Source organism: Phycodurus eques, chromosome 3 (genome assembly GCF_024500275.1).
Source record: "Phycodurus eques isolate BA_2022a chromosome 3, UOR_Pequ_1.1, whole genome shotgun sequence".
NCBI lineage: Eukaryota > Metazoa > Chordata > Actinopteri > Syngnathiformes > Syngnathidae > Phycodurus > Phycodurus eques.
In genome coordinates, this window is record NC_084527.1 from 16,383,179 (window position 1) to 16,395,672 (window position 12,494).

Genomic DNA, 12,494 nt, shown 5'->3' on the forward strand with positions numbered 1-12,494 from the left:
AGTTCCCATGAAATTGCTCCTTCTTTTGCAGTAAATGGCTTCTTTTGAGCATGTGTGTGTGATGACTATATTGGTTGGGGGTGTTGAAAAAGACACACAAAAAAGACAGAAAGACCGGCAGCTCTTCATCTGCCAAATTGCCCCTCTTGGCCTCTAAACCACATCATTATGTCATGTTGCAGATTTTTAAGACGAAAGCATGACTTCCAAAGTAACACAAATGTTTGATTGAATTGCTCAATTTGTATGACTTGGCTTGTAGCCTGGAACACAAATGAAGATTTTCTTGAAAGACAAGCAAAGTGTAAATATAAAAAATAATTGTAATGTGTGTTCTTACTGCTCATAGTGCATGGCGACAGTGGCGTACTCAAGATTAGCAAAACAGCAGACCACACACTTAACCTCTTAGAGGCTGTATTTTACGCTAAACACTTGGACCTTCATCCTTGGATGTAAATATCTGGATCGCCAAACACTCGGGTTCTTCGACTCCATTCCTCTCAGCTGTATGTTGACTTCATAAGCTCAGTCACAAGAAGATGAATGAATTGATGCAAACTAAGCCACTTGGACAGTGAAGCATTGAAGATTGCGAGTTGGGTGATGGGTTACCCCTACCACCCAACTCGCAACCAGGGGTAAGCCATCACCCAATTTGCAATTGCTTAATTGTTTTTACTTTCCACCAATGGCAGTGGTTAACAACTTATTTTTTACACTTGTATGACAGTTGGAAATGTAAAATGTTACTCAAAATATTGCGTGTTGGGGAAAGTAGGCTAAATTGAGCCAGTTTGCTTTTTAAGGATCTTTACAGGAAGGTAGTTAACGTTTTTTGAGTAAACTAATATGTAAATGTATTTGTCAGGATGTTGTGTCCACCTACAAACAAGCAGATTCAACGTGAACATAACAGTTTTGGTGATTTATCCTGTCCACAAAAAAAGTTGTCTGTGGCTCAAATTACCCCATGCGTTCCGAATGAAATCAGGCTTTTCCTCAGATACGTATGTATTTATTTAATAAACAATTCAAAAGTAAGGCCGATACTATTCTACTAGCCTCTTTCAACTTCCTTCATTAGGCCTGAGAATGCTTTAAAAGATGAAATGGATGACTTTCATCCTCATCATCCATCCTTTTTCTGACTCCCTTGCCTCTCCAAACGCCTTCCTCTCATCTCTTCATCCATCATCTCCATCCATTTACCCCGCACTCCCTACTTACTCTACATTCCACTTGTCTAAGTTGCAGGAGAATGCAAACGGCTGTTCCTTCTTGCTGTGCCCCCAACTGTGTGAGGTTTGGGTAGTTTTGGCAATGAAATCAATTCTGGAAAAGAAGGCTACATCTTTTTCTTTGAAAGTAAGCTTGGCTGACGATATCCAGCTTTGCGTTTTCTCCAAAAACTTGGCCTCGAGGTTGTCACCATCCCCCTTCTACTGCTGGCCAATGCAGTTGTAACTTGTACCACCGGCCCAATTTACCCCATGCTAAATTTATTAACCCCAATAGCTAAAATGGTGCACTTTTCTGCCAGCTTTAGCACCCAATTTCGCAGTTCAGATATCCTAGCAGATGTATAAAACACATTTTAAACAATGCACTTCAGTATTTACACAATCACCATGAACCTTATGATAGAGTCAATGTACGTTCATGAGTGAAAAACGTTTTTTGGACCATTGGCATTAAACACTTCTGCCATGTGACCCTTACTTTCACAGATAAATATTTAGTCACATGCTCAATTTCATTGGGTCACTTTCCCCACTGGCTCATTTTACCCGACTCTCCCCGACAGTTAATGATGTTGTTGTTGTTTTGAACAACAACACATTATTCGAACAGATTATTTAAAGTTCCATTATTTCCTATTTAGCCTTTGCTGTGATTTAGCATTGCTATTCAAATCCAATGAGTACAATTTGACGACAACTTCCACAAAGTGCTGCAAGAAAAAAAAAGTATGCTGCTGACACCGTATTAAGGTTGGCTGCGTGCACGGTGTGACCCAGCCAGTGAAGTCATTACGCTTTCCACTCACTCAACAGGAGGTGGGGCTTTTAACTGCAAACTTATTCCGCTGCCCCCCCCCCTCTGCACAAAGCCCAGTGTGCACACCAGTCTCATCCAATTCCACGCTGGGAGGACGCAGAGCCTGCACGACGGATCTTTCCGCTTTGAAACTTGAGCCCACGTTGCGTGCAACCCGCGTGTTAAGCCTTCCGTGGACTCTTTTCGTCCTGTTTTTCTCCACTGAGAACGGCCGTGGTTGTTGTTGTTGTTTTTTTTTCCTCCGCTGTGGGTCTTCCCAGCAAATAGTCGCACCCCGAGCACAAGTAGGGGACGAACCAGCGGGAAGAGGTGTGGACACTTGAAGGCACCATGAGCAGGCAAACGGTGAACCTTGATACCTACAGCCTGTCACTGCTCACGGCCAAGGAGGACATCCTCAACCATCGCTCCTCCACTAACTGGTAACTTTCTGTTTAATTAAATGCAAACTCTTTGGTGTTATAAGTCGAAGTTTCATGTTTACTGACGTCTACGGTGGCTGTTGCGTAAATGGAGGCTTTATTTCATTAATCCAATGAGCAAAAGTGCTGCTGTGCAAGACGGTGCACGCTACGTGAGCTATTTTTACAACTCCATTGTCCTACATTTCTTTGTAGACACTTTTGAGTTCATCAAAGCTTCTTGGCTCCCCTTTGTGAGTGTGCGACGAAAGGAGGTGATGGTCGTCCATTACGCACGCAGAACGCAGCCAACTGCATGACTCGTTGCCCCCCACCCCCAAAATGTAAAACCCAATTTTCCTCTCCCCAAAGGTAACGTGAGGCGTGTATTCTTCGCTACCGTGATCAGGTTTCCGCTCGCTCTCTCTTTCATGAGGGCATACTTGGATTAAGCGGACACACAAACCTGATGATCCCATGCTGCAATTTTAGTAATTCATGCTGAAAACAAGCGAAGTTCAATGAACCTACAGTGCATTACAGTTTTATGAATACAGTTGATGTAGAACCTCCCTATCACTACATTAAGTGCACTTGAACCAACTGGTCAGATCAGTTAGAGCAGTGTTTATCAAAGCTTTTACACTAACTACCTGAATAAAAAAAAATACATAGCTCCAACTACCACAATTATAACCAATATTCAAATTCACTAGTGCAGTAGGCCCAAGTATTCATCAAAAACAAGACAGAGGTGTTATTTCTAAAATGTATATGTAATATTATTGTAAGCCACTATAACGTGATGCACAGTTTGAACAAATTAACATCGTGGTTCAGTATAGAAAATACAAAAACTGGACATAAACTAAATAATGATTCCATTCTGCACATACAAGTTAAATACAAATTCTACCTCAGCAAATGTTTAAAAACGAAACAGTTCTGAAAGATTAAATCCAATAAAAAAATGGTGGAAGTACAGTGCAACATCGAACAAACAGAATCCATTCTGGGACACTCTTGCTTGCATTTAGAAACAGTTATTCCCATTGCAAATACTTGGTCAAAATCAGCCAAACAGTAATCATCATAAAAGGCCATTTTAGTAACGCCTCAATAATCTTAAAAAATAAGTTAGCCACTGTTTACATCAACACACAAAACACCAAGTCCTTTACTTTTTGGAAGAATGATAAAAGTCAAATGTCTCACACATTTTTTTTTAAACATTCTTTATTGTCTTTCAAGTGTAAAAAAAAAAAGTGAACCACTTCTGTGACTTCTTGTGTGTATTCACATTTAAGAATGCGGCTTCTTCTTTTGGAGAAGTGCAGCAAAAAGGGAATTAAAAGCTTAATAACAAGAGTCTGAATTGAGGTCGCACACATTATGCTGACTTCTCGTGGATGACTGCTTGAACTCGCGTGCAGCTGTATAAGCGGACATTTCCTGAACAATTTAGGTTGAACTCTAAATTGGACAAAAGGACTTTCACTTTCACTTTCATATATATATATATCTGTGGTTAGTGTTTTAATGTAATACTTATAAGCGCTTCTAGACCAATTAATGGTAGTGTGTCTTACTTTGATAGTATTGCATTGCCTAGATACACTCCCATACAGAAACAAGTACAGTGTGCCATTGTGTCTGGTTTGACAGATGACTCATGACATTGTGTCCTCTGGGCATATTAGAGAGGTTTATGTACATGGGATTGTTTGACATGTGGCAGATTGTAAGCCAAACAATCCAATGAGAGGCTGACTGGAACATCATTATACAAATGCTTCATGGGATTCACCCACCAACATGATGAGGGACATGGAACTAGGAAAAAGATGATCCCAAAATGCTCTAAAGAAAGGAAACTTAAAACATTGGGACTGGGTGGGAGACTTTTTTTTTTTTTTTATCCCAGCCCATTCAGATTTGAGTTCGTCAAGTTTCATTCATGCAGCTCGAGTCTGCATAACGTCATGGAATGACGAGGAGGAAGGAGGGAGATGAAACAGAGGTGGACGTCATTCATACTTGACTCCCACACAAGCGCACATGTTCTGCAGGTCTGGGCTGAGAGACAACTTGTAATTTGGGTTACTTTTGGCCATTAAAAACAGTGGATGCATGTGAGGAGAAGCTGTGTGTTTGCTGGGAATGCTGGATTCAATGTGAGAAAAAAACAAAACAAAACGGGATGAGAGCGTGGGACAGAATGAGAGCTGGGTGTTGTTTTGATGTGTCACCATGGTGATGTGCAGGTGTCAGGTGGCCAGGCTTCAGGTTATGACACGGGATGGTCTCACATATGCTGCTGCTGTTCACAATGGATCGACTGGAGTCTCATCAATGATCTTTTATATAAACTCAGAGGACAGCTCATTAGGTACACCTGCACTATTTAATGACTGAGAAATGAGGAACGGGGTATGTTCAATTCCACATTCTAAACCATCCATCCAGTTTCCGTACCGCTTCTCCTCACTAGGGTCGCGGGCGTGCTGGAGCCTATCCCAGCTATCTTCGGGCGAGAGGCGGGGTACACCCTGAACTGGTCGGCAGCCAATCGCAGGGCACATATAAACAAACAACCATTCGCACACACGTTCACACCTACGGGCAATTTAGAGTTTTTAATCAACCTACCACGCATGTTTTTGGGATGTGGGAGGAAACCGGAGTACCCGGAGAAAACCCACGCTGGCACGGGGAGAACATGCAAACTCCACACAGGTGGGGCCGGGATTTGAACCCCGGTCCTCAGAACTGTGAGGCAGATGTGCTAACCAGTCTACCACCGTGCCGCCACATTGTAAACCAATGGAGCATAATCATAATGGATTCTTCCTTTGCCAATGCATGACCTATCTATTAAATGAATGCAGAAATAGTGTAGGTTTTGTTTTTGTGTTAGGCCCAGTGGTTAGCACATCTGACGTAATGAGGTTTAGTGTTCCAATCCCGGTTTCAGCCTTCTTTTTGGATTTTGCTTGTGTGTGTTTTCTTCCACATTCTAAAAACGTATGCTAAATTGTCCATGGGAGTGAATGTGAGTGTGAATGGCAGTTTGTCAATATGGGCCGTGTAATTAGCTGGTGACCACTCCAGTGTGGAGCCCGCCACTTACTCAAAGTCAGCTGGGATCGACTCCAGCTCACCTGCTATCCTAATGAGGACAAGCGGACTGACAAAAGCTTTTTGGGGTAATGAAAACAGTTTCCTTAGGTTGGATACTTGTAAGTTTTAGTTGAGAAGTAATTATTTGATGTGCATGTTCTTGGAATTCTTACCTCCAGCCAGATCAAGGGTATGTTTCTGTTGGAGTTATTTAGCATACGAAAACAAAGTTGCACCTTGACTTACGAGGGCCCATTTTATAATTTAGTTTTTGAAAAAAAAAAATGAAAAAAATGGAGCAGTTAAGGTACCCTAAGCTTAATGCCCTTCGTGTTTTAAATTTAAAAAATAATATTTAAACATAACAAAAAAATAGTGTTTTGGGGGAGGGGGGGGGGGTGGAATGCATTAATGGCATTTCAATTCATTTCGATGGGGAAAACTTATTTACAATATGAGTAAATTGAGTTATGAGCTTGGTCATGGAGTGGATTAAGCTCACAAGTTAAGGTCCTACTGTATACAGTATAACCACCAATTTCTTTGTGAATGAATAACCTACTAATTGTTGGTTGAAAGGCAGATAAAGTTGAAGAATTTATCCACTGCCACAGTAGCCTGGTGTACGTGGAGCCATGTATTCTGATTAGAATCGGATTAGGACCCCAGATTCCATAACAAAGCCCATTTACCACTCCATTTTGCAGTTAGCAAACTAACGATGGCCACAAAAATGCATCTTCGCTGAATGCTTCAATTCACAGAACAGCTCGGTGATGTTTTTTTAAGCTCCCAAAAAATGAGGAAATAAAAAAGAGATGGATTGACTTTTTAAAGAATTGCAGATGGCGAGCTGAACATCAAGACTACCACCGGCCAATTCTGCCGCGCGCATTTTACGAGTGATAGTTTTGTAAACTTTCAGCAGGGACAACTGGGCTTCGTGGGTAACTTGATACGAGTGAATGGGGCAGTGCCGACTGTCTAACTACCTGGGCTTCCTCCTACCCGCTGTCGTCGGGTGCCGTGTTCGGCTGTGACATTATGTCACCAACAACGAGGGTAAATTGACTTGTGTGCTTATTTTTACGATTAAAGTCCACAATATTCAGTTTGGAAGTTGAGCCTCCTAACGTGTATAAGCTATCACCCCCTCGGTATGTTTGATTGCTTTTGGCGCATCCATTCATCACACCCACAGCGTCTGAGAGCTGAGAGGTGGCCCTTATTATTCAAGTTTTGAAACCTGATTTTATGGACTTAGCAATTTGTTTTATTCTTTCAAGTTTGGCAGGCTTGTTAACATGACTCTTCTCTGGGGTGTGTCGAATTTACATGCCATTCTTTGGGCCTACTTAGTGCCACTTTAAAAATATGACGGCTTCCGACCAGAGCTGGTCTGTGATGGAGATGTTTTTAACTAGCTATAACTTGTTTTTATCAAGCTGTTGCTTTAATGAAAGGGTAAAAACTACAGCACTGCTGTGCTAAATCGACGATTCACCTCCATCTTGATAAATCACGTGATGTGTATATATATATATATATATATATATATATATATATATATATATATATATATCATACATACATATCATACATAGATCTGTGCATGTCTGTAAATAGGCTGCTCTGATTAAACGTAGTGGCACATGTAAATGGCAGATCGGAATAGTTCACATCATATGTAAAAAGTTGACCAGAGATCTTCAAACGGAATGACAAAAAAGTCTGCATGTAAACTGGTTATTGTTATGAAGCAAATTAATTGTACAGCGCACCCCTGAATCAAAATGGCAGCCTCTCTCCATTTGTTACTTCACTAACCAAGGAGGAGCTAGCTAACGGATGCTGCTTTTCTAATGCTTGACTTTCCCCTTCGGTTTTCCTCTGGAAAAGTAGTACCAAAGGGAAGAACACGAGCAAACGACAACGTACAGGTGGTTGTGGGAAACTAGTTTTATTCTCGAGGAGACTGAGGTTAGGAAGAAAATGGACCACAGCAGCAAAGCGGAGACTGCAGGGTAATATTGCAGTGTCCAGAGCTAAGGTCTAGCAACAGGGTAAGCTAACTTTAGCATGTATGTTTATTTTTGTCATTTCCAGCTGTGTAGCTATATTCTCAAATGGTTTTGTTAACAGTTCGGCCTTTGTTGGAGGTCTGCTATCGTATCGTATCGTGCTATCGTAGTTACTTTTCTGAAAGCAAAACCTTGCGTTGGATATCATTAAAATAATGTGGCCTGTGAGTCTGTACTTTATATGTATTAAGCCAATATAGTTGCGTTGTATGAACACAGTGCTTAAACGTGAGTGCTCAAACTTCAAACAGCTCCATGTCTTCAACTTTCCATGTCTCTGGAATTCCTGGGAAGGCAGTTTGGTTTGCAGATTGTATTAATTTTTAACAGAGCAGCCAATAAAGACGTACGCCTGCCAAGTGTAAACCACTCACTTCAATGCCAGATTAGCCAGTCATAAAAAAATGTGCGTATGTGTGAATCAGCTGAGAGAAATGTTTGCAGTATTGTGTCAGTGCTAAGCTGATTTGAGGCCACTGATTAGTTTGACCTGGTATTCATCACAAATGGGTGCAGGGGGCTGTATCGAGCCAACTGTGATGTGATCGCTGCCACGCTTTCTTTTTACAATACAAACACATGGCTTGGGGCGCACTTGTGTTTCACAGTGTCCCGGTTTTTATAGTCAGGCAATGGCAGAATAAATAAAAGCGACATATTTAGCAACAATCTTTGCGTTTTCATTGTTGTTTTTTGTTAGCTAGCAATACAGTGAAGAAAGCAGTTAAGTAATTTCCACAAAACTTTGTTGAGAGGTGGTGCCTGGGCCAATGAAGAACCCATGTAATTATTGTCTGAATTTTATGGGTTGATCCATGAATTCTTCTTTTTTTCTGCTTCTCGTTCAGATTTGAAGTCACCATTGTTTCCCCCCCCAGCTAATTCTTCACCATGTAAAGATAGTAGCTTAAATAGTGTAAAAAAGGTAATACAAATTTGCCTATTATTGTTTTTGGATTGAGAAGAAGATAAAATAAGGCCAGTGTATCGAGTACTCCATTACGTGAGTCCACTAACCAATATATTGTTATTCCACCTGTCCAGCGCTCCATGATGTAAGACAACCCTGTCGAATCTATTAATCATGCACACACTCATAAATAATCTTTTATTGATCATCCCCATGCATGGATTCAACACAAAAGGTGCTGGCCTCTTTTGTCCTCCTGTCTCCAGTGATGGCGCCCTAACATTGGAGCTTCTCTTTGAACTCAGGTGTTCACATGCCAGATTTTCCACGTGTTCATGCATGATTAAAAATGAGTCGGTATAAAGTTACAGATCAGATAAACACACACCTGCGAGGGAGGCAAAACACAGTAACATCAGTGGGTTAGCGTGCACACATACAGGTGATTTCCTCACTCGAGGGGGAACCAAGTGCAGAGAAGAAGAAGTGACAAAAACATCCTTGTGCATGTTCCGCTTTTTTGGCACTTCCTTATAAATCCACCTGTCAGGGGTGACACATGTGACACTGGAGCTGGTGTCTGATTCTAAACTCTTTGCTTAAAGGCCGACATGTCGAAATCTATCTTTCTGATCGTATGACTCTGGAATCATGGAGTTTGTTGGTGTAACATGTTCTTGTTCAACATTTAGGAGGATTTATGAAAAAAAAAAATCATCATAATTAATAGAATGATTGAATATTAATTAAGCCTAACTCATTTAATTACATGTACTGAACACATGGAGCAGTCCTTCAGAACCAACAGGGGCAATACTGAATATTTATTTGACATTTAATACAGAGTTGTGAACTTGTGTTTCAAGGGCTTTAGTTCATACCAACAACTAGAAGGTGCGTAGGCCTATTACTATAATTACTATATCGACTTATTGTTTGATAAATAAAATGGACAATACTTTTTCCGGACTCGATAATTTGTCGTTGTTGTGGTGAGCCGGCGTGCGGATCACACAGTGAGCCGACAGAGGTGGACGGCTGTGTCATTAGCCGCTAGTGGACTCATGAAACGCCGGAGGACCAGTACACTCTTGCCAGTGTTGGCTCAATCCAATACTCCACAGCCTTGCTCCATGTGCAGTGCGTAGTTTCACACAACAGAGACACTTAAGGGAAAGTTAACTGTTTGCTTTGTTCACTAGCCCTGCCGCGAGCTAAGCGGGCTAGCAAGTTAAGGAGCTAAACAGCTTGCTCCACTGCGGCGATGTCGTTTAAAAAACGGCAGCGCCTTTCCTAGTTGCTGTGCGTGTGTGTGTGTGTGTGTGTGTGTTAGTCCCTAATTAACACAAACACGGGAACGTTAACTGTTTATTGAGCATAACCTCAGTGGCACACGTTATTCAGCCAGTAGTTGACTACATCGCACATCAACGTACAGTATGTTAGATTGACAGGTGAAGGGATCGTCTTCAGCGGACCAACCACACAGTAGCCGGCCAGATTTACATGGAGGCATTTTTGTCATCCCGATTGAAATAATTCCGACTGAAGATCTCTGGTCAACTCTTTGCATGTGACGTTATCAATGCCGATCGGGTGTATATATGTTGTGCACTACATTTAATCGGAACAGCCGTGAGACATGCGCACTACGTCATTGATCAAGATGGAGCTCCGTCGTCTATTCAGCATGAGTGATGGCTGTAATAGCTGTTATATAAATGTCAGTTTATTTAAAGTGGGAGAATAGAGGCAGCAGTAATCACTAAACAACTGCGTTCGGTGCCACCTTAGACACTAATTACATTCATCTGGACTCTCGAGATGAAGGTGTATGGTATAATGGTAGGTCTCAGGACAAATCATACATGGCTCCTTATGGTTATTGTGTGTGTGTGTTGATTGTCTGTGGGCTGAACACACAACACAAATGACCGTGATCAACTCCATCCATCCATTTTCTACCGCTTTTCCGGGTCGGGTCGTGGGGGCAGTAGCTTTAGCAGGGACGCCCAGACTTCCCTCTCCCCAGCCACTTCATCCAGCTCTTCCGGGGGGATCCCGAGGCGTTCCCAGGCCAGCCGAAGGACGTAGTCTCTCCAGCGTGTCCTGGGTCGTCCCCGGGGTCTCCTCCCGGTGGGACATGCCCGGATCACCTCACCAGGGAGGCGTCCGGGAGGTATCCGAATCAGATGCCCCAGCCACCTCATCTAGCTCCTCATCTAGGAGCAGCGACTCTACTCTGAGATCCTTCCGGATGACCGAGCTTCTCATCCTATCTCTAAGGGAGAGCCCGGACACCCTGCGGAGGAAACTCATTTCGGCCGCTTGAGGACCCTGCCGAGGGTGTAGAGCTGGTCCACTGTTCCACGGCCAGGACGAAAACCACACTGCTCCTCCTGAATCTGAGATTCAACTTCCCGACGGAACCTCCTCTCCAGCACCCCTGAATAGACCTTACCAGGGAGGCTGAGGAGTCTGGGCAAGGGAAAACCAAGTCCATCGTTTGTCATCATCATAAGGGGTCTTTGAGCCGTGCTTTGTCTGGTCCCTCCCTAGGACCTGTTTGTCATGGGTGACCCTGCCAGGGGCATAAAGCCCCAGACAACTTAGCTCTTAGGATCATTGGGACACACAAACCACTCTACCACGATAAGGTGATGGCTCAAGGAGGGGAGTGATCAACTCGCACAATAAATTGCAAAATGGTGAAAATCACATTCTTTGCCATATTGAAAATAAGAGCATTTTTCATGTCACTATGTGACACTAAATTAATTGAGAATTTATAACGCTGAACTTGATTAAAATGGTAGGACACGCCAGCGCCAACCGTCCACATCAAAGTCTGTTCTCACACCGGCCCCTCCAACTAGACAAAAAGCCTTTACTACTTCACAAAAGCCCAACGACTGTGGTTACATCATCTTCCATCACTCTTTTTCAAAGGTAAAGCCACAATGCAATAAATAAAACAATGGGCTGACTAAGCAGTCTAAGAGGCTGAAATTAAACGTATGCACTTATCTTTGTGGCTGAGCCATTCCTTTTGCACCGAAGCATTCCAGCTGTCCATTTCTAACAAAACAGGCTTACTCAAATGTGTCTAATGTAACTATTTTCACTCGTTATTGTCTAAAAACATCCTGAGTTTCAATCTTGAGGCAACATAATACCGCAAGACTCCTGGAGAGTGAGGAAAAGGTGTAGTTTTACAACACTTCTCAGACAGTTCAAGTGTCCAAGAGATTTGCTTGATTAATTTTTTTTTTCCTCTCTCAATGTGTAAAAACAAAAGACAACATGGGGACTGAACAATAGAATCGATTTGTGAAAAAATATGAAATTTCACCCCTGAGCCGAAAACGCTGTCAAAGCGTAGATTCCCGTACGTACTCGTCGACATTGCTGCTGGTTGAATGTCATGTTACAACCTAATTCTGTTTTCGACATTGTACTATTTGCCAATGAGAACATGTTGCCATTTTAGGCTGACACCAGTGCTATAACATATAACTTTCCTTTTGCAGTGCAATACAGTGGCTGAGGCCCTCTGTTAAAAAACCTTCATTTACTTTCATGTAGATAGAGAATGAACTTATCTAACTTGCCAATTGGCTATTGCTGTCTATATTTTATTTTGATGGTACAGTTTGTCCAAACATTGGCAGGAGAATAAAAATGTCTTTGAGTGTGGATGTGTATGTGTGCATGCAAACTCTTTTGTTATGACTTCTTTATGGCGTCTCTGACCAAAAATGTGATATTGCAAAGATTCTGTCCTCACTGCAGTGTCCTCCAAAGATAGAATCTAGTGCACATATACAAAACTAGGAAACAAAAAAAATAAGTTTTTAACTCTGTTACTGATTAGAAAGGTTTAAAAAAACATTTGCAATAGGAAGTGGGGAAGAGATGCAA

General features: G+C 42.1%; 1 protein-coding gene across 3 annotated transcripts in view; it reads left to right on the top strand.

The window, feature by feature from the left end:
- The first annotated feature begins 2,130 nt into the window (after positions 1–2,130).
- si:dkey-40c11.2 (drebrin-like protein A) overlaps positions 2,131–12,494 on the top strand; it is a 50,369-nt gene continuing 40,005 nt past the window's right edge. For all 3 annotated transcript variants that reach the window (XM_061672259.1, XM_061672260.1, XM_061672262.1), the window contains exon 1: positions 2,131–2,483. In XM_061672259.1, the coding sequence (XP_061528243.1) occupies positions 2,392–2,483 (92 nt within the window). In that variant the 5' untranslated portion in view covers positions 2,131–2,391. The remainder of the gene's footprint in view (positions 2,484–12,494) is intronic.